At 46.5% G+C, this 24,278-nt stretch overlaps 2 protein-coding genes across 6 annotated transcripts in view; one reads left to right on the top strand and one right to left on the bottom strand.

The window, feature by feature from the left end:
• Positions 1-18,130, bottom strand: part of RNF41 (ring finger protein 41) — a 30,707-nt gene extending 12,577 nt beyond the window's left edge. For both annotated transcript variants that reach the window (XR_009691060.1, XM_061132231.1), the window contains exons 1-2: positions 17,971-18,130; positions 15,363-15,547 (exon numbers count right to left, since the gene is read on the bottom strand). The gene's annotated coding sequence lies outside the window, so the exon portion shown is untranslated. The remainder of the gene's footprint in view (positions 1-15,362; positions 15,548-17,970) is intronic.
• An 81-nt stretch (positions 18,131-18,211) lies between these two features.
• On the top strand, positions 18,212-24,259 carry NABP2 (nucleic acid binding protein 2). Of its 4 annotated transcripts, XM_061132269.1 has the most exons (8): positions 18,212-18,501; positions 18,764-18,850; positions 20,288-20,389; positions 20,781-20,919; positions 20,996-21,067; positions 21,226-21,307; positions 21,402-21,465; positions 23,732-24,259. In XM_061132269.1, exons 3-8 carry the CDS (start codon positions 20,311-20,313, stop codon positions 23,929-23,931), a joined length of 636 nt encoding a protein of 211 aa, XP_060988252.1. In that variant the 5' UTR covers positions 18,212-18,501; positions 18,764-18,850; positions 20,288-20,310; the 3' UTR covers positions 23,932-24,259. The 4 variants fall into 4 exon arrangements, with proteins under 4 accessions (XP_060988252.1, XP_060988237.1, XP_060988243.1 ...); XM_061132254.1 differs by lacking the exon at positions 18,764-18,850; XM_061132260.1 differs by lacking the exons at positions 18,212-18,501; positions 18,764-18,850 and adding an exon at positions 19,124-19,901.
• Positions 24,260-24,278: the final 19 nt, after the last annotated feature.

The raw sequence follows: 24,278 nt of genomic DNA, 5'->3' as shown, positions 1-24,278 counted from the left end.
CTGCGTCTCCTGCATTATAGGCAGACACTTTACCACGGCCACCAGGGAAGCCCCAGATAAGACGTCGCCGAACAGGAACTGAAACTCCCCGTGGACACCCAGCCAGTGGGCTACCTGGAGCAAGGATGGGCACCTGATTCGAGCGTGGACAATCCACAGACCAGCCATCAGACCGTGACGTCCTGAGAAAGATGAGCCATGTGAGTCACGAAGTTCTCAGAAATTGGGAATTATGCTGTTCAGTTTACAAGAGGGGGAATGGGGGATTTCCCTGGCAGTCCAGTGGGAGGACTTGGCGTTTTCACTGTGGTGGCCTGGGTCTGATCCCAGGTCGTGGAACCAAGATCTCTGAAGCTGCGTGGCTCAAAGGTAAACAAACAAACAAACAAATAAAAATAGAAAATAAAAGGGCAGGGAATGGAATGGATGCAGAGAGGCCTTGCTAGGTCAAGTACAAACTAAAGTACAGCAGTGGATTGACTTAAGACTGACTGGATTTACATCCCTAGTTCTACTACTCATTAGCTGTGTGACCTTGGGCAGGCCATGTACACTTCCTAAACTTCAATGGCTTTTTAAATAGATGAAGTGGGTGGATAAGAAAACACATGAGGAACATTGAGCATGGTGTTCGCTGGCAACACCAGGCACTCGATACAGAGTAACCACCATTCGTGTGCACGACTGTGCCACGAGGCATCTTAGTTCTTCACCAGGGGCCCTGACCACTGGACAGCCAGGGAGTTCAGTCCAGTTCAGTCACTCAGTCGTGTCTGACTCTTCCCAACACCATGGACTGCAGCACGCCAGGTCTCCCTGTCCATCACCAACTCCCGCAGTTTACCCACACCCATGTCCATCGAGTCGGTGATGCCATCCAGTCATCTCATCCTCTGTAACCCCTTCTCTTCACACCTTCAATCTTTCCTGGCATCAGGGTCTTTTCAAATGAGTTAGCTCTTCACATCAGGTGGCCAAAGTATTGGAATTTGAGCTTCAGCATCAGTCCTTCCAATGAACACCCAGGACTGAGCTCCTTTAGGATGGACTGGTTGGATCTCCTTGCAGTCCAAGGGACTCTCAGGAGTCTTCTCCAACACCACAGTTCAAAAGCATCAATATTTCCGCGCTCAGCTTTCTTCACAGTCCAACTCTCACATCCACACATGACCACTGGAAAAACCATAGACTTGACTAGACAGACCTTTGTTGGCAAAGTAATGTCTCTGCTTTTTAATATGCTATCTAGGTTGGTCATAACTTTTCTTCCAAGGAGCAAGCGTCTTTTAATTTCATGGCTGCAGTCACCATCTGCAGTGATTTTGGAGCCCAAAAAAATAAAGTCTGACACTGTTTCCACTGTTTCCCCATCTATTTCCCATGAGGTGATGGGACCAGATGCCATGATCTTAGTTTTCTGAATGTTGAGTTTTAAGCCAACTTTTCACTCTCCTCTTTCACTTTCATCAGGAGGCTCTTTAGTTTTTCTTCACTTTCGCCATAAGAGTGGTGTCATCTGCATATCTGAGGTTATCGATCTTTCTCCTGGCAATCTTGATTCCAGCTTGTGCTTCTTCCAGTCCAGCATTTCTCATGATGTGCTCTGCATAAAAGCTAAATAAGCAGGGTGAGAATATACAGCTTTGATGTACTCCTTTCCCGATTTGGAACTAGTATTTTGTTCCATGTCCAGTTCTAACTGTTGCTTCTTGACCTGCATACAGATTTCTTAGGAGGCAGGTCAGGTGGTCTGGTATTCTCATCTCTTTCAGAATTTTCCACAGTTTGCTGTGATCCACACAGTCAAAGGCTTTGGTGTAGTCAATAAAGCAGAAGGAGATGTTTTTCTGGAACTCTCTTGCTTTTTCGATGATACAATGGATGTTGGCAATTTGATCTCTGGTTCCTCTGCCTTTTCTAAATCCAGCCTGAACATCTGGAAGTTCACAGTTCACGTACTGTTGAAGCCTAGCTTGGAGAATTTTGAGCATTACTTTGCTAGTGTGTGAGATGAGTGCAATTGTGCAGTAGTTTAATTCCCTATTTATGTACACATCTAATTTCTACTACTTGATTAAAAATTCCTTAAGAGTAGGAACTCACAAGTTACATCCAATTTAACACCAAGCTACAGTTCTTAACAAAACATAAAATATTGGTGTGACTAAATGTTGCTTTAACTAGGAGTTTCCCAGCAAACAGTGTATAGTGGACATGCATTTCTGCCTATCTACCATCCCATTTTCTGTAAACAGCATCACAGTTTTCCTTTAGGAATCACATCCTGGTTCCTAATGGACATGTGACCCAACCCAGGACAATAAGAGGGATGCCTGGGACTCTCAAGGAGTTTGTATAGCTGGTAGGATGCACAGCTCACAGGGGTCAGTGAGCAGCCCTGCCATTAACGAGGAGAGCCTGCTTACGGAACGACACCACGACTGGGGATTCCCTGGTGGTCCCGTGGTCAGGGCTCTCCCACTGCTGGGGGCACAGGTTCAGTCCCTGGTCGGGAAACTAAAATCGCACATGCCACAAAGCTCAGCCAAAACTTAAAAAATGACGCCACAATAAAGAAAGCAGAGCTGAGAAACAAAATTTAGATGGGATCATTTGAGGGCCTGGATTCAGCCATGTCTGGAGCCACAATCACTTTCTGAACATAAGTTACATGAGTCAGTAAATTCCCTATTATGTTTAGGCTGGTTTGAGCTGGGTTTCTGTAACCTTAAACAGACAAGATCCTAACTAACATGCTAGGCTAATGGAGGTAAGAAATCACAAGGCTCACTTTGAAACCACTCAGCTTTCTTTACCCATTTTACGCAGGAACAGCGATGCCCCATGACACCGCTACAGTTACACTGACCTCCGTCACCGCCATTTCTCTGCATTCTGGTTTCTCCACTTCTAGGATCTATGTTCAGGGCCTTGGGCTTACTAACAATGCCTCTGAAATTGTCACTCTAAACTACCTTGGTCTGGCTATCTTCCTCTAAGATGGGGATATCCATGGAGAGAAGGGAACCCTCCCACACTGTTGGTGGGAATGTAAATTGGTACAGCCACTGTGGGGAACAGTATATAAAGGCTCCTTAAAAAACTAAAAAAATAAAAACTAAAAATAGGGCTTCCCTGGTGGCTCAGTGGTAAAGAATACACCTGCCTCGCCTATGCAGGAGACATGGAGACACGGGTCTTCCTGATCCAGGAAGATCCCACATGCCTGAGAACTAGTAAGCCCATGTGCCTCCACCACTGAGCCTGTGCCCTAAAGCCTGTGAGCCGCAACTGCTGAGCCACACGCCAAAACCACCAGGCCTGAGCTCCTAGAGCCCATGCTCTGCAACGAGAGAAAACACTGCCGCGAGAAGCCTGAGCGTCTCACCGAGGGAGGAGCCCCTGCTCGAGGCAATGAGAGAAAAGCTCTCACAGCAACAAAGACCTAGCACAGCCAGAAATAAATAAATGAATAAAATTTTTTAAGAACAGTATTAAAAAAATTCTACTAAAAACAGAGCTACTGTATGAGCCTGCAATCCCACTCCTGGGCATATACCCAGAGGAAAACATGGTCTGAAAGGATACACGCACCTCCAAGTTCACTGCAGCGCTGTTTACAACAGCAAACCCATGGAAGGAACCTAAATATCCACTGGCAGAGGAGTAGATAAAGAAGATGTGATACACAGATTCAGTGGAATATTACTCAGCCCTAAAAAGGGAAAACAAAGCCATCTGCAGCAACATGATGAACTAGAGACTGTCACACTGAATGAAGTCAGAGAAGTGTCGCATGATGTTCCTATATGTGGAATCTAAAAAGAAATGATACACATGAACTTATTTACAAAACAGAAATACACTCACAGACTTAGTGAATGCACTTATGGTTGTCGGGGGAAGGATGGAAGGAAGGGAAAGCTAGGGAGTTTGGAACGCACACGTACACGCTGCTATATTTAAGAAGGACGACCAACAAGGACCTACGGAACAGCACAGGAAACTCCGCTCAACGTTATACGGCAGCCTCGGTGGGAGGGGAGTCTTGGGGAGAACGGATGCATGTATACATATGACTGAATACCTTTGCTGAAACTATCACAACATCATTAATCAACTATACTCTAATATAAATTAAAAGTTAAAAAGGAAGTGGGGATATCCATATATCTGTCTCACCTCAGACCTCTGACCTTCTGTTCCTATGTCAACATTCTTTTGAATAATCCATCACCAGCAATGGATCAGAGTGAGTACATGAAGGGTGATATTAAAGACATCATAAACTGAAACGTAAAACCCAGAACAAAGGTCCCCTGTGATTCTCCTTGTTGCAACTCGCTGAACAAGGAGGCTGGCGGTGAGAGAGCCAGGAGAGAGCAGTCAGGGTCCCTGTTCTGTGGCCCTCCTCACTCACCGCCGCAGCGCACACCACGGCATTGCTCATGCCAGGAATTCTCCCCCCTCTCTCATCCACAAGGCTCCCAGAGCAGCTGCCCCACGCGGACAGAGACTGACCCTAGGCGGCAGCCGACTGGGCCAAGGGTGAGCACGCAACCCAACCAGGGCCAACAGACCGCATCTCTGAGGATCTCAACTTGACATCAAGCAAGAAGAGCTGCTCTTTCTCTGCATGCCATGTTCACTGAGGAAGACGGTTTACAGAGGGACAGAAAAGACAGATGGACACAGTGAGAAAGGCCTGGATGACAGCAGCCAAGTCCTGAGACCAGAGCGCAGGAGTGTTCCCGAGATCCAGCTGCCTTCCTGACTTTGGTTTGTGAGACCCCCTGTGTAGCCTCTTTTTATTTAAGTTACTTTGAGTTGGGCTTCTGTATCTTCCAACCAAAAGAATCCTGGCTCAAACAACAGCAAAGAGACAGCATATAGCATTAGAAGCTTGAAGAGGGATGGTTGAAATTAAGAGTAAAGAAGACCCTAGGATACTATAGTAGGGTTAGAATAAACCTGGAAGTTATGGGAGTGCCTGAAGGATTTTTGTTGACATAAATTTACAGGTTTTTTTATTTTGACAATTTCAGACTTCCAAAGATCCCATATATCCTTCATCCAGACTCCTTAAATGTTTATATTTAGCCACATTTATAACTGCTATATATATATATATATATAGATAGATAGATAGATCAAAATTTTTTGAACTTTTAAGAGTAAACTGTAGACTTGATGCTTTTAACCCTAAATAAATACTGTGTACTGTATTTCCTAAAAAGAACATTTTCTATATTGATAGTAAAATTATAAAAATCAGGAAATTAACATTGATGTAATACTATATTTACAAACCATGTTTCCAGTTTTGCCAGTTGTCTAAATAATCTTGAGCAAAAGAACATTCAAGATTATGTTGAATTATATTATGCACTGAGTTGTCAAACTTCTTTAATCCTATGACTGAAAAAGTTACTAAATCCTTTTTGTTTTTTATAAATTTGACATTTTTTTAAGAAGACACACAGGACTTCCCTGGTGGTATAGTGGATAAGAACCCATCTGCCAATGCAGGGGACACGGGTCCGATCCCTGGTCCAGAAAGATCCCACATGCCACAGAGCAACTAGGCCCATACACCGCGACTCCTGAGCCTGTGTGCTGCAGCTCCTGAAGCCCGTATGCCAGGAGCCTATGCTCCATAGAGAAGCCGCCACGACGAGGAAGCCCACGTGCCGCAACTGGAGAGCAGCCCCCATCACTGCAGCTAGCGAACGCCCAGCACGGCCAACACCAAACAAGAATGCACGCCAGTTATGTGAGGATGTCTCTCATTTGTCTGATGTTTCCTCAGGATTAAATTCAGCTTTTGGGACTTCCTTGGCAGTCCAGTGGCTAAGATTCCAAGCTCCCAATGCAGGGGGCCCAGGTTTGATCCCTGATCAGGGAACTAGATCCCAGATGCAGCAACTAAGAATCTGAATGCCACAACTAAAGATTCTGCATACTGCAGCTAAGACCTGGCACAGCCAAATAAATAGATAAATATTTAAAATAAATAAGTAAATTCAGGTTTCATTTTGGGCAAAAACACCACGAAGTAGCACTGTGTTCTCAATGCCCCGTATCAGGAGCACGTAATGTTGATCTGCACTGTCCCTGGTGGCACCAGCTCTGACCCTTTGGTTAACTGCTCTCTGTCAAGGTTTCTCTACTCTAAGAGTTATTATTTTTTCCTATGTGATCAGTAAGAATGTTGTGGGGGAGATTCTTTAAGTGTGTGTACACCTGAAGGAGCTTTAAGAAACTGACATGATCAGCTTTCTATTTTAGACTGGCAGATTCTGGCAGCTGTGCAAAAAATATACGGGATAGGGAATATTAGAGAAAGTAAGATCTTTGTAGGAGTTTATTGTAAAAATTAAGATTAAAAAAAGTATAAAGGTTCAAACCAAGGCATTTAAGAGAAGGAATCAGGAATCAAGCAGGCCAGTGGCTGTTCTCCCACGCTTCCACTTTGGAGAACTAGGATCCTGCAAACTGCACGGTGTGGCCAAAAATAACAATAATAAAATGAATAAACAAAAAAAAATTTTTTTTAATGCATAAACAAAAATTTTAAAAGAGGGAATTTATATTAGTTCCAGAAGTAATAAAAAGATTACTCTTTCGTTTCTGCCTTGGATAATTAGTGGTGAATTCTTATTTACCAAAATAAGAAACTGAAAAAGATCAGGATGGGGTAAAAAGTAATGAACTTAGACTTGACATGTAGAGTTTAAGATTCCAAGCAGAAATCCTGAAGGTAATAGCTGGTGGGTTTTGAAAGGCCACAGGGTACACAGAATGAAAACACCATGAGGGTGGTTCTAAAGTCCATAGAACACTAGGGAGCACTGATCCTTTGCTTTATTTTTTAGTTTTCCTTTCTTCACAAGTAGTATGTATGACTTTATGCTCATTTTAAAAGAATAAAGCCAAAATAAATAAATAAATAAAAGAATAAAGCCACCCTTCCCACCTTCCTCTCCCCATCCACTGCTTGGTGAGCATTCCTTCTCTCAGTCGCCCTGTCCTCCTTTGCTATAAGGAACATAGATATTTTTTTTTTTGCCCACGCTGTACGCATGCAGAATCTTAATTTCGCCAAAACCAGGGATCAACCCGTGCCCCCTGCAGTGGAAGCTCAGAGTCTTAACCACTGGGCCGCCAGAGAGGTCCCAGAGAATCACGTATGAAGGAAGCCCTGCTCCCGTGTAGTTTATATTCTAGTGGCTGAGAATTTTCAAGCCACCAGTCTAAGCCTTGATTACAATGTGTTTTGCCATTCCCTTCAGGACTGAAGTTTGCCTGATTGCCAATTTTTCCCCTGAAACAAATCATGTTGCAATTAACACCCCTGTAACATGATTTTGTTGGAGCATGAGAACAAATCTCTCTCCTAGGACAGATATCGAGAGCTGGAATTGCTGGGCTGAATGGTGGGCTTGCTATTTGTTTTCTAGACACTTCCCTGTACTCTGGAAAGGCCCTTTCAATTTACAACACCAACAGTGTGTGAAAATACTTTAATAATGACACTAAAAGGGGGGCAGGGAAGGAGCCTGAAAAAAAAGAGAGAAAGAGAGACTGAAAAAGATTGGCCCCAGATAAGAGAAAATCCTGGAGAGAAGAGAGTCACAGAAGTTAAAGGAGGTGGGGGTGTGGCGAGGAGGAAGGAAAGAGGAATTCTTGTGTCATGAGTAGAGCTTCCGTTTTGCAAGATGAGAATGTTCCAGAGGTCTGTTTCACAACAATGTGAATATACTTAACATTATTGAACTGTATGCTCAAAAATGGTTAAGATGGGAATTTTGTGTTACGTGTTTTTAACCACACACACACAAGTTGAGGAAGTGGAATGTTTAGAGGGAAAAGAAGTGTCAAAAACTGTGAACCAAGTTAAACTAAAAAAAGCAGAAACTGCCAAGACATGGGATGGTGGACGCCCGCAGTAGAGGGGGCTTCAGGGCGCTGGGTGGCCCTGTGGCCGATGCAGCGCTGAAGAGTGAGAGCCAGGCTACAGGGGCTCCCGGTGAACGGGTGAGGCAGAGACGGGGCCTGAAGAAAACGGTCAAAAGCTGGATTTCCAGGGAAGAAAGGGAGAGAACCAGCTAGAGGAGCCCAGGAGGCTGAGCAAGGGGTTGGGTAGGGGTTTTCTCCTTAAGCTAAGGAAGGTTTGAGGATGTGTATGTACTGAAAGGAAAGCTCCAGTGAAGAAGGAAAAGTAAAGATGAGAATCTGGACACAGAGGGAAAGGCAGGATGGAAACCAGGAAACACATTAAATAGGAAGAGGGACACCTTTAAAGCAGGAAAGCAGACAGACTTCCCTAGTGGTCCAGTGGTTAGGAATCCGCCTGATAATGCAGGGGACACAGGTCTGATCCCTGTGCGAAGATCCCACATGCCGTGAGGCAACTAAGCCAGTGCCCTGTAACTCCAAAAGCCCAGACGCCCCAGAGCCTGCGTTCTGAGACAAGAGAAGCCACTGCAATCAGAGGTCCTGCGACGTGATCAACAGTTGTCTTCACTTGCGGCAATCAGAGAAAGCCTGAGTCAGCAATGAAGACCAAGTGCAGCCAAAATAAATAAAATCTTTTTTAAAAAAATTAAGGCTTAAAAAAAAGCAGGAAAGAAGAATGGGACTGAAAGAGGTCCAGACAAGTTCTCAAAAATCACACTAATGAACTTTTAAAAATCAGATAATCACACTCATTTAAATGAACAGTAAAGTACAGCTACACTTAATTATGGTGATATAAGCCCACCTGATGGAAGAGCATATCTAGCGTATCTGCTTTATTTTTTTTAAACACCTATTTGTTTATTTTGTTTTCGGCTGTGCTGGGTCTTGGTTGGTGGGCACAGGCTTCTCGAGCTGCAGCGAGTCCGGGCTACTCTTGGCTGCAGAGCCCAGGCCTCTCGCCATGGCAGCCTCTCTCGTTGCCGGGCACAGTCTGGAGGCACCAGGACTTTAGGGGCTGCACCTCGTGGGCTCTGGAGCACCAGCTGCTACAGCCGCGGGCTAGTCGGGATCTTCCCAGCTGCTGCTCAGCCGCTCAGTCGTGTCTGACTCTGCGACCCACGCCAGGCTTCCCTGTCCTTCACCATCTCCCGGAGCTTGCTCAAACTCATGTCCGTGGAATTGGTGATACCATGCAACCATCACATCCTCTGTCGTCTCCTTCTCCTCCTGCCTTCAATCTTTCCAGCATCAGGGTCTTTTCCAATGAATCAGCTCCAGCATCAGGGTCTTTTCCAATGAGTCAGCTCCAGCATCAGGGTCTTTTCCAATGAGTCAGCTCTTTGCATAAGGTGGCCAAAGTATCAGAGCTTCAGGTTCAGCAGATCAAACACATGTCCCCTGCCTTGGCAGGCAGATTCTTAACCACTGGACCACCAGGGAAGCCTGAGCTATGTATTTTAAATGATGCTTATGAGGAATATACGATAACATGATATATTGGGTTGGCCAAAAAGTTTGTTCAGGTTTTTTGTAATATCTTATGGAAAAACAAACTTTTTGGCCAACCCAATAATAGATTTTAAAAAGTAGGACACAAACTTGAATATAGATCTGTTTAAATACAGTTTTCCCCACTGACCTGGTTAAGACAGTCTCATTTTTGCCTTTAGAGTTGGACTGGACCACAAGAGACCATCTGGTCTAACACATCGGGACGGGAATCCTCTCCATGGCATCCAACAGTCAGTCACCCTGAGCCTAGACAGTCCTGGGAGAGGTCACGACGGAGAGCAGCAGGAACACAGGCGAGGAGCACATACAGCCGAGACTCCGCTCTCCCCCAGCGCCTGGAGCACCTGCGTTCTTTTACAACAGGCACTGGGGGGGCTTTGCCTGTGGGCCGACCTCTAAGGACACAATGGAGCTCATCGCCTTTCCTACTTCAGTTAACGCGGCCTGACACTGGGGTGTGCTCTTCTGAATAGTGGCTAGGTGCGACCTGAGGCAGCCTCTACATGACGGCAGAAATATCACCCAACACCCATAACTCACCCGTTCAGCCCCTGACTTTACAATATTTGAAAATGAAGTCAAAGTGTCAGTTGCTCAGTCATGTCCAACTCTTTGCAACCCCATGGACTACAGCCCACCAAGCTCCTCTGTCCATGGATCTTTAGGCAAGAATACCGGAGTGGATGGCCATTTCCTTCTCCAGGGGATCTATCTTCCTGACCCAGAGATTGAACCCAGATCTCCTGCATTGCAGGCAGATTCTTTACCATCTGAGGCACCAGAGAAGCTTCTAACAATATCTACCTCGATTAAATAAACAAAGTATAAGCTGGTTTTTCTATAATAGCTATTATATTAATCAGCGGAAAAAAAATTATTACTGCCCTAAAATGTACCAGGTATGAAGTCTTCCAAGATATACTGCTAAGAGGAAAAAACTAAGGTATATAATAGTACATGGAAATGTGCCAAAATAAGTGCAAAATATAATACATATGCATATTATGAATGCATCTGAATATGCTTTCATATACACGGAACTCTCCAGAAATGGCCAATAGTGGCTGCTGCTGAAGAAGGGTCGTTAAGGAACAGGAATGGGGGAAATTTTTAATTTCCTCAGTTATCCCTTTGTATCTTTGAAAAAGATTTTCTTTGTGTGAGTGTACTCAATAGTCACATAAAGAAATACTTTTATTAATTATCCTAAACTGTGAAAGTATTAAGGTTAAATGAAAAAACATGTCCAAAACACTCACTGTCACATATGCTGTATGTGTCATTTATATCATGTAACATACAACACACACACATAACACGCTGTATACTACAGCAAGGTCTGAAAAATGTTCTCTTGCAAGAGAAAGTTAATCAAGGGGAATCATAACAAAAATGTCAGTCAATATCTTAAAACAATATATACCTTTTATCCAGAAATCCTAATTCCAGTAACTTAGCCTAAGGAAATAATTACACAAGTGAGCAAAACAATATACCAGGTTGTTTATCTAAGTATTGTTTATAATAGTACAAAAAAATCAGAAGTGACACAAACATACAGTAGAATTCCTTACATCCTTAAAATGGGATACAATGTAGCATTAATATGACTTAGATATCTTTATTAATATTTACTTATTTAGGCTATTCAAATTTATTCATTATTTATATAAGTAAAATAACATTTATTCATAGTATATATTCTACACTGCCATTTTCATTAAAAAATTTTATGTGTGTACACACTTATGCTGGAGAGAATCTGAAAGTATAAGAGAAGCTAAAAAAAAAAGAGAGAAGCTGTCCTTGAGTACAGACATTTAGTATGTTTACTTTTTTTCTCCATACTTTTTTTAAATTGAAGTATAGCTGATATTCAGTATAAATGACAGGTATACAATACAATGATTCACAATTTCTGAAGGTTCTACTCCATTTAGAGTTATTATTATAAGATATTGATGCAGCTGGTGCAGCCAAATAAATATTTAAAATAAAAAGCTATCTTAAGGAAGACTACGAATTCTGAATTCCCCATGTTATTAGTACTTTTAATTTCACTCAGAGTTTTGCTTTATTAGTTTTTTTCCTCCTTTTTTTTTTTACAGTGATGTTTTACTTATGCAACCAAATAATAATTAAATCATTATTTATTGAATATTTATACATCCTAGGCAAAATTCTAAGCATTTCTGGCATATTAACTCAACTGATTTTTACAATAACTATGAGTTACTCTGTGAGATCGGCGTGACCATGATCTACCTTTTACAGATGGGAAAGAGATGCACAAAGGTTAAAAAGCTTCTCTAGCGACTTCTCTGGTGATCCAGTGGCTAAGACCCCCTGCTCCCAATGCAGTGGGCTGGGGTTCAATCCCTGGTCAGGAAACTAGATCTCCATGGTAAAACTAAGAGTTTGCATGCCGCAACTATTAATAAAAGATCCTGTGTGCCACAACTACGACACAGCACAGCCAAATAATTACATAAACGTTAAGAAAAAAAAAAGCTTTCCCCAAATCACACAGCTAACAGGTGGTGGAGCCAGATCCCAACCCAGGCAGACCGGCCCCAGAGCTAAGCCTTTAACTGCTATGCTAAACTGCCTCTCAAACTGAAACATGCAAGCTGCCAAAACAGTACATATAGTTGTGGTCCCATCTATATAAAAACTTCTTTTTTAAACTGGAATATATTGTGTACACATTTTAAAAATGTACTGAGATTATAATTTTGATCTACAGAACATATTTCTGCAAGACTTAATTTAAAAAAAACTCAGTTACCTTAGAGCAAGGGGCAAAAACTAAAACAATACCCTTCTCTCTCTTGTTGCTACGGGCAATGCAGAAAGCAGGCTGAGAGTCTGTAGTACGCTTCACTTGTGTCTTAATTTCAAAAACGGTCCTGGGACTTCCCTGGTGGTCCAGTAGCTCCCAATGCAGGGGACTTGTGTTTGATTCCTGGTCGGGGAACTAGGTCTCACAGGCCACAACTAAAGATCAACTAGAAGATTCTGCATGCCACAGCTGAGACCCGGTGCAGCCAAATAAATATTTAAAATAAAATGCTATCTTAAGGAAGACTACGAATTCTGAAAACTGATCACTTAGTGGGGTCTCATGGGATCCCACATCCCCAAAAGAAACAGCAGAGAAGTTGCCTCGGTCGGTACAGAGGTGGTCAGAAGCTGTAAGAAGCCACCAGCCAGGCTTAGCAGTTACCAGGCTCCCACCATAAAGTGAGGCTTACAGAACTCTGCGAAGACACCGGGCTTGTTCTTTCTGGATTGAAACCTCCACTTTATCTGCTTGGAGATGCTCCTGTTTTGTCCACCCTCCTCTAACTATTCTTTCAGAGGTGCGACCTCAAGAATTAAGGGGAAATTTAGATTTCGTTCTGACTAGGGTATTTCCGATTTGTCGTCTATGGGAAACATGCTGAAGGAAGTGGTTATACACAGCCTTGGAAGCCAGCTCCTCGCCCCGTCTCGCCTGGCCCCTGGGTAGACAGTCGAGCTGACAGGCCAGGCTCTGTGACTGTTCCTTCTCTCTCTCAGGCTCTCAACATTACTGTGGGACTGTCACGGGGGGGTTCTCATTTCACGGGGGGCGCCTCACAAGAACTCAGCTGCTTACTGCCCTAGCGATGAAGCCTTAATAAACTTGAAACCATGGAGACCACAAGAATCACAGCCGGTGACCACAGCCACTGCAAGCACGGCTTCCTAGATCTCCTCCTTGAGCTGCAGAAGAGGAAAAGGCCTCGGAAGGCTTCACGTCAGTTGGGGAGTTGAACGACATTAGCACTGAAGTGTTCCTTCCGGCTTATAGGAGTCCTGCCAACTTACCCAATTTGAACATCCTGAACCCCAACTGAAAACTGCATTCCCAGCAGGCCAGAACCGAAGCAGGTAATTAGGAGGATGTACTTCCTTACTGTTACACTGGGACGTCTCTACACTTCTGGTCAGCATTAATTATAAAAATGTGAGGACTTCGCTGGTGGTCCCATGGTCGAGAATCCTCCTTGTAATGCAGGGGACACAGGTTTGATGATCCCCGGTCCAGGAAAATTCCACAGGCCTCAGAGCAACTAAGCTTGTGTGCCACGACCACGGAGCCCACGGGCCAGAGCCTGTGTCTGCAGCAAGAGACGCCAGTGCAATGGGAAGCCCGTGCACCATGATGGAGGGCAGCCCCACTTCCCCCAACTGGAGAAAGCCCACGGACGGTGACATAGCGCAGCTGAAAATAGTAAGTCAGCTAATTCACTAATTTCAAATAAATAAACACTTGAGAACGTTACTAGACCACTCCCCACACCCTTGTAACTTACTGTTGCCATTGTTTTCACTGGTCTACTCCCAGAGAGAGCTAGGAATTCAAAACAGATTGTTTCTAAAGGAGCCTGAACATTTACCCTCCCTTATTCAGGGTTTCTTGAACCCATGTACCGATGTGCAAACCATGCACATTCACACGCACACACGTTACTGCAACCACTCCCATTTTAGGGTGACTGGGTATGCTGTCACCAAAGCTTGGCAAAAACATACTGGTAAAATCCCAGCATAAGTGCTGTCATCTACTCCTCTCTCCTCCATGCCCTGAATACAACACAGGTGCAGACGGCTGAGAATTCTCCAGCACCAATTACTACAAATCACCAGACATTAAGGCAAAGAGCCCCATAACCCGCTCCACTGTAATGAAACAGGCGACTCCTAGGAATTTCAACCTAGTGAAGAAAGTAGCTGGTGAAGGGTGCCTCACGGGCGCCCCTCAAACATCTCATCTTATCTCCCTGTCTCCCAATGAAGAAACAGACGTGGAAAAAGAAGACCGCGTTGAGAATCTAGAGACCCCAGTGCCACTCGAGCTCTATCACCGAGCAGTGTGTGACCCTGGGCAACTGACGGTGGCTCCGGGCCTCAGCTCCCTTTACTCCACAAGAAATGAAGCATCCGAGTCAATACAAGTCTAGGTAAGTACAGAAATAGGCTAAATTAGGGGTAATTACATTATAAAAGGTGCCCTGGCTTTACAACTTTGACCTTGCTCTCTTTAGGCAACTCTCCTGACTTCCTACATGAAAGAAAGTGGTCTTTTGCATCTAAGCAATAGAATCCTTAGAGTGAAGTCACTCCCTCTCTTAGAGAACTGAGCTCTTAGAACTTGGTTTCCTCATTGCCTCTAAGGTTCCATTTAATTCCAGAATTCTGTGATCCAGACTAGATTTAGCACAGGAGATTTTTAAAGTCAGGCTTCTTCAGCACACTTTAATTGGTTAAATTTGAAAGAGAATCCAGAGGGGGACTTCCTTGGTGGTCCAGTGGCTAAGACTCCAAGCTCCCAATGCAGGGGCCCTGAGTTCAATACCTGGTCTGGAAACTCGATCCCACATACGGCGACTAAGTTTCAGCACACGCAAATAAATAAATATTTTTTAAAAATAAATAAATAAATAAGCATCCAGAGGTCACACAATCCTTCAAAAACTCCCAACTAACAACTCTAACACCTAGGGTGAGGCTGACCAGGCCTCAAAGACCAGCAAGGACCGCCCCCAACCTCATCTTCACGTAAAAGACACAGCAAGCACAATCCTCGTCCTCAAACACATGTGCAGGCTTGAGTTCAGTGAGTGAGTACGCAGGATATAAAACACACGATAAGAGTAAAACTTAACAATTTATCAACAAGTAAAAGTTAACAGTTCATGTAAGACATAAGTATACCATGAAGAACAGACTGACGTGGGTTAATCACAGAAAAGTTTATGCATAAAAGAGTTTTGAGAATCAGGTTTTCAAGAGCAGAAGGAATCCAGAGTAGGAGAAGAGGGTTGAAGCCCAGAAGGGGGTTCTGAATCAACGCTTTTTACCTTCCAAGTGTTGGGGGGCAGGTTCCCTGTTCACAAGGCTCCGACCCCCTGATGCCTCCGCTCACTGCCGCTCAGGAGACGCTCCCAGCAACCCATCTTGTTGGCTATTCTCCGACCGAGTCTTCCTTCCTAGTAACAAGCTCCATCGCCAAGGGGATGGGTGTGATGTCACAGTCGGGAGCGCGCTATTAATAGGAACAAGGAAGAAGAAGGTGAGTCAGGAGCAGTACCTGCACTAGGCAATGAAACTAGACAGACTCGGGTCTGACGGTCGGTTGAGGAGGACAAGACAACTCCCCTGAGAGCCGCAGGTTTCAGGGCTCACAGGCTCCTCCGCAAGGAGTGAGGTCATCTGCTGAGGAGCCACACGCCCGGGCCAAGTGATTCAAACACAGCCGAGGTGGGGAGAGAAAGCGACAAGAAGCCAGGCAGGGGAGAGCAGCTGTCTGAGGCAGAGAAGATGCTTTAGTTCAGGCCTACAACTGCAAGGAACGCCAGCGAACCCAAATCCGTGGCTACATAACACCGAGAGCCATGACACCTCACGTGCGCAGTATGATGCTTTAATGTTCCCAAAGTGCTTTCACATAAATTATTTCACAGAAAAAGAATCTGTCCTACTCTCCACTCGGAAAATACTGTTTCACAAGGAGAAGATACTCAAGAATATTGGTATAGGTGTAATTCTACTTTCAAGTCTGGAAATATACCTGAAGGGATCAGGCTTTTTTTAAAAAAAAAATGAAGAGGCAGTCAATCAGGAAATTACTCCAGGACAGACAACTGGGAAGACCAAACTCTCGTTACTAAAAGGATGAAACCAAGTAGAGGGAGACAAAGCTTCAGATGCAGAACAGAAACTACTCAAATCCCTTTCCTCACCTTCACATCGATCAATATTAAGGGCTGTGTTAGGAAGGATGACAATTTTTATCCACAAAACAGAGACCACCTCACCCTGAGTCTGGTACATGGGCTCATTAGTTTACTATGCTCAGCAGCCATAACATGTCAGTGCAGTATTTAAAAACTAATCGGAGGGTAAAGGTGCCAGGCCGGGTCCACGTTCTCTTCCCTGTAGTTGGGGGCAGTGAAGGGGAAGTTGATAGGTCTCTCCCATCCATCAGACATCCATACATACAGAGGCGTGTACAGTGCTTCTTCCACTTTGACAAGACTATTTCCCAACAGCCTGGCGTCCGCCCCTGCACCTCAAGAAAAGCTTCCAGCAATCAGTGCTATGTTCAGTCTCCTAGAGACAAGTTCCAGACTAACAGTTGTCCATCCTGGGAAAAGCTGTCCCCCCTCACAGCTCTCTTGACCAGAACAAAACAGGATTTTTCAACATAGAGGGGCACGTGGGGTCAGGAGACCTGGACTCTGGTCTCTGCTCTGCCAGCTGCACGACTTCTAACAAGCCGTGTATCCCTTCTGCAGTTTTCAATTTCTTCACCTGTCAAGCAGGGACAATGATAACTTGACTTACCTATCTTACATGTTGTCCAGGAAAATCAAATGACATAAGAAATATGAAAGCATGCTGAATACTGCTATTCATACCACTATTCGTACAAACACCATGAGGTATTTGTAGTAACAGAATGCAAAATAAATTTAGAGTACGGAGGGTCCATGAGGAAATACTTGAAAGAAGCTTGTTTCTTCTTTTCCATCCAGGTGCAGCCACAAAGTGGGCTGGACACCCAGGGCAGTAACATTATTGCATCACTCGGATTCCCTACCATCCCTATCTGGGGAAAACTAGCAGCCTGCAACAACATCAGCTTCTTGCTCTATTGTCAGACTAAAACCACCTGTACAGAAAGGGATTAGACTTTATCACAGCCCAGTCCCCAAGAACAGTGGTTCAGTGGTCTCATTAACAGCTGCATCTGCTACCAGGTGGAACGAAGTCAGCTTCTGAATGAAGATGCCTGTCCGTCCCTCAAGCGAAACACTCTCACCCCTCTCAGCTTTCTGCTCCTTCTCCAGCTCCCTCCTTCCCAGTCCTCAATTTCCTCTGCGTTCTGGCTTGGAGAAGGCTTTCCGGTGTGCGCAGCCCGTGAAGAGGGCCTGGCTGCAAACACAGGGCAGGGATGTGAGGAATGTGAGATTCCCACATAGAGGGGTGGGAGGGAGAGAGGGGAAGGAATGGAGGAGGAAGACAAGGCTGCCAAAGACAAGGCATGGGAGAGGAGCCAAGCTATGGCGCTTCGAGGGCGGGGGTTCAGGTTCCGCGGCCCCTGCCCAGGCTGGCCCTCAGAATGTTGCCTTCCTCCGCTCCCGGCCTGTCAATCATTGCCTATTTAAACACCACGCTGTTCCCTCAAGTCCCCTCCTCCCCGTCCTCCAGCCAGCCCAGGCCCCTCCTGCACTTTTTAAGGCTCACCCATTCCAGTGGATCACCCCAACAACCCACCCACCAGCGCCCCTTTATCACCTCTGGACTCCTCCCTATTGCTGCTCCCTTCCTCCATTTTTCATCTTTACTCTCATCCCTGCTCCTGACCTCCAACGTCGCGAACCCCCGCCTCAATCCCCCTGGGACATCGCCCCCTCCTTCCCACACCCTCCTTTAAGTGGGAGCGCGCGCAGGCGCCGTACGCACCGCCCTGGAAGCGGTCTGGACTCTCTGTACCCGCTGCGGCCGAGAGACAGCCCGGGTGCCGGGTCCCAGCCTTTTCTGGGAGGGGAAGGGGAAGGGGAAGAAGACGCGAGAGGGTTCCGACCACTCTCGGCCGTGTGGGACGGAACCTTTGCCCCGCCCACCGCTGCTACGCAACCGGCGGAAGCCCGTCACCAAGCTCCGCCTCTGTGTTTAACTCAGTCCTGGACTGGAAACCACGAGCAGCCAACGAGGAGAGTGAGGGCTAGCCAGGCCTCCGCTCTAGACCGGAAGTCTTTATGGTCCCCGGGAGAACTAGATAGCCATTTGGGAGGGAGGACTCTATGTTCTTCCCGGCGTGAACATCAGGGGCTGAGCGGGAGGCCGACTCTCCAGGAGAGCGAGACTTCGCTTTGGAGGGGTGCACGTGTTCGTGCTCTAAAGCTGATGCGACTTGGTGCGAGATCGTCGCTAGTAGGCTGGCCTGCAGTGACCTGCCGTCTCCCCGGCCCCTCTCCCGTTTCCAGAGCCGTGGTCAGCATCCCGGAGCCTCCTGATCTTATGACTCATAGTCATGGGAATGGATATGTAGTCAACAAGGCGACCACTGGGTGGGGAATGGGGGAGTGTCTGGCCGGAAAACTTTGATCTAAGGTTGCCCGCTTCCCTCCCAGTCTCACTCCCGCTGTATTTACGTCGGCCTTCGGAGCACTTGTATAGTTGCCTGAAACACCTGAGGGGACAGAAGGGAGATAAAAATGTCCCTCTTTCCGGGCTGTGGTTTGCTTTCCTTAAGGTACAACACCGTGGCTGGGGTTGTGGGCGGGAGAGAACCTGAGCTCCGAGGAAAGGCAAGGTGGAGCCTAAAGCCCTCTAGAAGAAGGTAAGGTATTGATTAAGCAAACCAAGGCAGTACAATTGCATGGCCTCATAGGCTAATCTGATAGTAAGCAGTATTTTTTACCGATGTTCGCTAGGCAAATGGTAACGCACATGTATGTACATTGTTTATACATATAATTGGTTGATATGCAATGCTACAGAGTTAGCTACATTTTGTTGACTATGTATCAAGTCTCAAAGGGAACTAAAGGTTCAGGCCTCTTCTTTTTAGTCCTCTGAGGATCCTGAGGTCTAGGGAGTGAGTACTTCAGGAACAGTTGCCTTTCGGACTGTGAGAGGAAGTAATGCAACTATTGCTCTCTGAGCCCCAGATTCCATCATTTCCAAGGGGGAAGGAGTGAGGCCGCCAGTTGTCTGTCTCTGGTGTGAATGCTACTTTTTCCAGAGATCTTCACCAACCTGGTTACTGCATTAAACTTGAGGTCCCCAAATCAGAAATAAAGATGAGGGTTAGAGCAGTTGGAGAAGAGGAGGAAACTGCCTGTTGTGTGCTAGACACTGCTTTCTACATGTGCTAGACACTGCTTTTTCTCGTCTGCAAAATGGAATCACATATTTAAGAACTGTCGAGTAACAAAGTGAAGTGATGAGCCTGTTTTTATGCTTTTGTCCGCTGGATTCCAAAAAAACCTTTGGTCCTATTTCCACTGTGTCACGACTAGGAGAAAAATCTTGGAGCCTTCTCTTAGTTCTTGCGCCTCGTCAAGTGGAGGGAAATTGGGACCTGAGGTGCCCCCTGGCGGTCTTTATTGTTCTTTGCTCAGTCAACCCTCTCTGAGGCTCCTTTAATACCTAAAATCCCACCCCTTTCGCGGCGCGTGAATCTCGAATCCCGATTGGTCGGGTGGGGACCCGGCGGGACGCAGGGGGCGAGCCGGGGCAGTGCTGATTGGCTGGAGGAGGCCGGCCGGGGGAAACTTCCGGGAATGTTCTGACTCCTGCGTTCCATTGGTCCGCATCCGGCGGCCTGGGGACCTTTGGCTCCCCCTGCGGGCGACGCGGCGGCGTGCACAGTCCGGCGGGCTGGCTGGGTGGGTGGTGGGCTGTGGGTTGGGGGAGAGGATGGACTGAGTCCCGGATTGTCCAGATGAGGGTTCGGGAAGGTGTGGCGAGTGAGATTCCATTCCTTGGCTCTGCATCAGGTTCTCTGCCCCGGTTTCCGTCGGCTTCCCCACTTCGGGACTTGAGACTGAAAGCCTCGGGGGAGGGGGGACTTCCAGCCCCGAAGCAGCCAATCCAGAGGCCCCTTAAGTTCTGATCTTGAAGTTGGAGGGCCACGGGGAAGTTCGTTTCTACCCTTTTAGAAGAGTTAGATGGTTTAGGACTGCCTGACCAGCCTAGTGTGGTAGATAGGCCTTGCGAAGTGGACACGGGAAGGTCCATGCATTGAACCTTCATCCCCTTTCCCCCCTTCTAGTGGGGTGCTGAGGCTCGGGCAGCATGACGACGGAGACCTTCGTGAAGGATATCAAGCCGGGGCTCAAGAATCTGAACCTCATCTTCATTGTGCTGGAGACAGGTGGCTCTGCTGGGGCGGCGGGCCCCCTGCGTAGGGTCTCGGGGTTGGGCAGAACCATTCTTAACTTGCACCCAGAATGGCAGGGCGCATCCCAAGACACTGCTCACGTCCAGTCTCTCTCCTAGCCCCCGCCCGGAGAGTTGTGGTCGAGTGTAGGGTAGATGGAGGGAACTCTTGCCAGATCCGTGCCTCCAGCGCCTCCGGGCCTTCCCCGCCAACCGCCCCCCGCCCCCCCTCCCCCCGGGCCCTCTCCATGGTGCTGGCTCCTCCCTGCCCCAGGGATTTGGCCTGTTTGTACACCTCACTCCACCAGTATCTAGACTTCATCCCTCTGATCATCACCACCCCTGTTTATCTGACCACCGCCACCGCATTGGTCTGTTCCCTCCAGGCCGAGTGACCAAGACAAAGGACGGACACGAGGTTCGGACCTGCAAAGTAGCCGACAAAACCGGCAGCATCAATATCTCCGTCTGGGACGACGTGGGCAACCTGATCCAGCCCGGGGACATTATCCGGCTCACCAAAGGGTAAGCCATCAGGCGACTTCTGGTTATCCGAGGGCCTTCTCTGTGACTCTGAATCCTGCTTTCTGTGCCCCCACAGGTACGCGTCAGTGTTCAAAGGTTGTCTGACGTTGTACACCGGCCGTGGGGGTGATCTCCAGAAGATTGGAGAGTAAGTGCTATCTTGGGCCGGTAGAAGTGCAGGCGGAGGAAAGAAGCTTGTGTTTTGCAGAAGGCAGCATGCGGGTGTGCATTCCATGTTCTGAACCTGGGCCTTCCTGAGGTTTCCAGGGGATGGGCCTGAGGCTTTGCCACTTTCTCCCCTTGCAGATTCTGTATGGTTTATTCTGAGGTTCCTAACTTCAGTGAGCCCAACCCAGAATACAGCGCCCAGCAGGCACCCAACAAGACGGTGGGTCCCGTGACTGTGATGTGGGGAAGGCGGGCAGGTCAGGCCAAGCAGCCTGGCAGAGAGTAAGGTCTGAATATGTCGTCTGTGCCTTCAGGTGCAGAACGACAGTGGCCCTGCGGCTCCCCAGCCTACCACTGGGCCCCCTGCTGCTTCTCCAGGTGAGTGTGTTCTCTCCCATTCACTAGTCCTCGTAGTTTCCCTACTCTCCCCAGCCTAGAGAGATGCATCGCCTTCATCCCTTTTCTAACTCTCTTTTCTCTGATTATAGCCTTTTCCACCCTGGTTCTCTTTTTTTTTTTTTTTTAATATACGTTTGTATATTTATTTACTCAGTTGTACCAGGTCTTAGTTGCATCACACGGGATCTTCCTTGTGGTGAGTGGGCTCAGTTGCCCCCATGGCATGTGAGATGTTAGTACCCTGACCAGGGATCAAACCTACATCCCCTGCATTGGCAGGCGAATTCTTAACCACTGGACCACCAGGGAAGTCCCTCTCCCAGTTCTTTTTTTTTTTTTCCCTCTCGGGTGAAAACATTTGGGGATATGTTTCTATCACTGATAGAGCCCCCTTTTGCCACTAACACTCAGAGCCAAAAATGAGAGCAGTTTCTCTGCAGACTGCCCTTTTTCATTCTAGCTCCTTCCTCTCTTCTTTGACTTCCTCTTTGGCAGAAACTTGGCATTTTCCACCCTTGCCTATTTTGATTCAGTATCAGTTTTGATACACTATTACTTACATGACTCAACATGTCCATACTGCACCACTTTAAGCACGAAATCGTTTCTGTTTAGGGTTGCCACTCTTGAAATTTAAGTCCCTGCTCCTAGGCCTTGACCCTCAGGATTATGGGTCTTCCAACTCAAGCCCTTGCTTTTGGTCTGTTGAGAATTTGCCTTCCTGTAGATCATCAACTTTTAATTAGAATCATTCACTAACATCACCCCCTTCTTCCCTTGGCTTTTCCTTAGAAACCTGTTTTTTTACTGTTCTTTTCTCCTGGGTCATCTCCTAGCTGACCCCACTACTCCTGGGTGTTTGGCACTCTTGCCTCTGATCCATGCCTTATGTTTCTCCCGTGACAGTAGGCTTTGGGCTGCCTCTATCGTTCCTGTCTGTGTCTGCATCCTCAGTTACCGTGGTTTCCTAACCTGCATGAGAACCACTCAAGGTCATGGTGGTTCTTTGGAAACACCATGAAATAACAACACTTAATTCCACCATAGAAAGTAGCATCCATATTTTCAACTGAAAATATGACAGTTACATATTCTCCAGTCTCTATAACTCTATCATTTACAAAAATATTTTAAATAAGATACATTTAAGCCTGTTTGCCCCCTCATATTCATTTGCTACATGTTTATTTGCTTTGTCCTCTGCTAATAGGTACAGAAGGTTTTAAAGAAAAAAAATGTATGGCATAAAAACAATTACTTTCTACATACTCTCCTAATTATTTCTCTGAATTAAGGAAAGGGCTTTATTCTTCAGTTTTGGCTGCAGATATCTTTGTCTGATGGACCAGCAGGGGTATGGTTAGGGTGCATGGTGCCTTGTGTATGTGAGAGGCAGACATCTATCTTCATTTAACAAGCATTTATAGATGAGGAATACAAGGGAAAAAAACACAGCATTTGTCTTTAGGAGCTTGAAGTCCATGCAGGAAATAGTCCCACAGATGATGGTTATGTTAATAATACACTGTGGTAAGTGTGGTGATAGTGGTTTTCACAGCTAAGGTAGTTCAAAGATTAAACACTGAAAACTTACAGAAAAGTGTTGTCTATTATTTTGGGGGGTGTGAGTACGTATAATAGTTTTGGTTTTTTTTTTGCTTATTCTTGTTTATATTTTCTCAAGTGAATGTGATTCATTGTGACACACACCACACTTTTTTCTTCCTTTCTAGATCCTTCTTACATTTTAACACAAATTTCAGGCCCTTCCCTTCCCAGTGAGTCTCTAGTTTTATAGTCAGTTTTGGTCAAGAGCTGTTTTGTTGGTGGTCCTTGAGCCTAGCACTAGACAGCTAGGTGTGACTCCTAATGATAGAGATGAATAAAAAAGAAAAAATAGGAATTCCCTGGCAGTCCAGCGGTTAGGACTTCTTGCTCTCACTGCTGAGGGCCCAGGTTCAATCCCTGGCCAGGGAACTAAGTAAGATGCCACAAGCTGTGAGGTGCAGCCAATTTTTTTTTTTTTTTTTAAAGAAAATATACAATGGTTCATGTAGCAACTGTCAGAATGATTGCGTCTTCTCTGGGGCCCCTTCCTGCAATTCACATTTTTCGCACGTGGTCACACAGCCTTAAATACGCAGCAGTACTTGGTGGAGACTGTTCTGCCCACTGGGGCTGCAGGGAGGTCTTGGGGATGGACGCCTGCTGATTCCTGTGTTTCTCCTCTTTCTCCCACACCTAGCCTCTGAGAGCCAGAACGGGAATGGATTGAGCACCCCACCAGGTCCTGGCGGTGGCCCGCACCCGCCTCACACTCCCTCCCACCCCCCCAGCACCCGAATTACCCGAAGCCAGCCCAACCACACACCTGCCGGCGCCCCCGGCCCCTCCAGCAACGCCGTCAGTAACGGCAAAGAAACCCGGAGGAGCAGCAAGAGATAGCGGTACTCGCCTGCTTCCCGCCACCAGCCACAAGCCAGGCGTCTGCTCGAGAGCACAGCTTTCTCCCGGGCTGCCGTCTCTGGGGGGCCGGGGGGTAGGAGTGTTTTAGCCACTAAACTTCACTGAGGGTGGGTGGGCAGTGGCCTTTACCCACCCTCAGCCCACTCTCCCCTCCTTGTCCAGCTGAAGCTGCCTGTCTCCTGGGGTTCGGGGCCATCTGCCTCCCCTCCTTCCTGCTTAGAAACGACGGTTAGTCTGTTTCTTGAGTGTGTGATGTGGAAGTCTAATTGAATCTCTCCTTCCTAATAAATGTTACTTTACCACTCTGTACTGGACTCCTTTGCTTT

Source organism: Dama dama, chromosome 3 (assembly GCF_033118175.1).
Source record: "Dama dama isolate Ldn47 chromosome 3, ASM3311817v1, whole genome shotgun sequence".
Classification (NCBI taxonomy): domain Eukaryota; kingdom Metazoa; phylum Chordata; class Mammalia; order Artiodactyla; family Cervidae; genus Dama; species Dama dama.
The sequence above is the reverse complement of the archived record's forward strand: the minus strand, read 5'-3'. Positions and strand labels throughout refer to the sequence as shown.

Bases quoted from the DNA above. Each gene is read 5' to 3' on its own strand.
- NABP2 (XM_061132254.1), top strand. From the start codon at position 20,311: ATGACGACGGAGACCTTCGTGAAGGATATCAAGCCGGGGCTCAAGAAT. The intron at 20,390-20,780 runs GTGGCTCTGCTG...TGTTCCCTCCAG, and splicing joins CTTCATTGTGCTGGAGACAG to GCCGAGTGACCAAGACAAAG. The intron at 21,068-21,225 runs GTAAGTGCTATC...CTCCCCTTGCAG, and splicing joins GATCTCCAGAAGATTGGAGA to ATTCTGTATGGTTTATTCTG.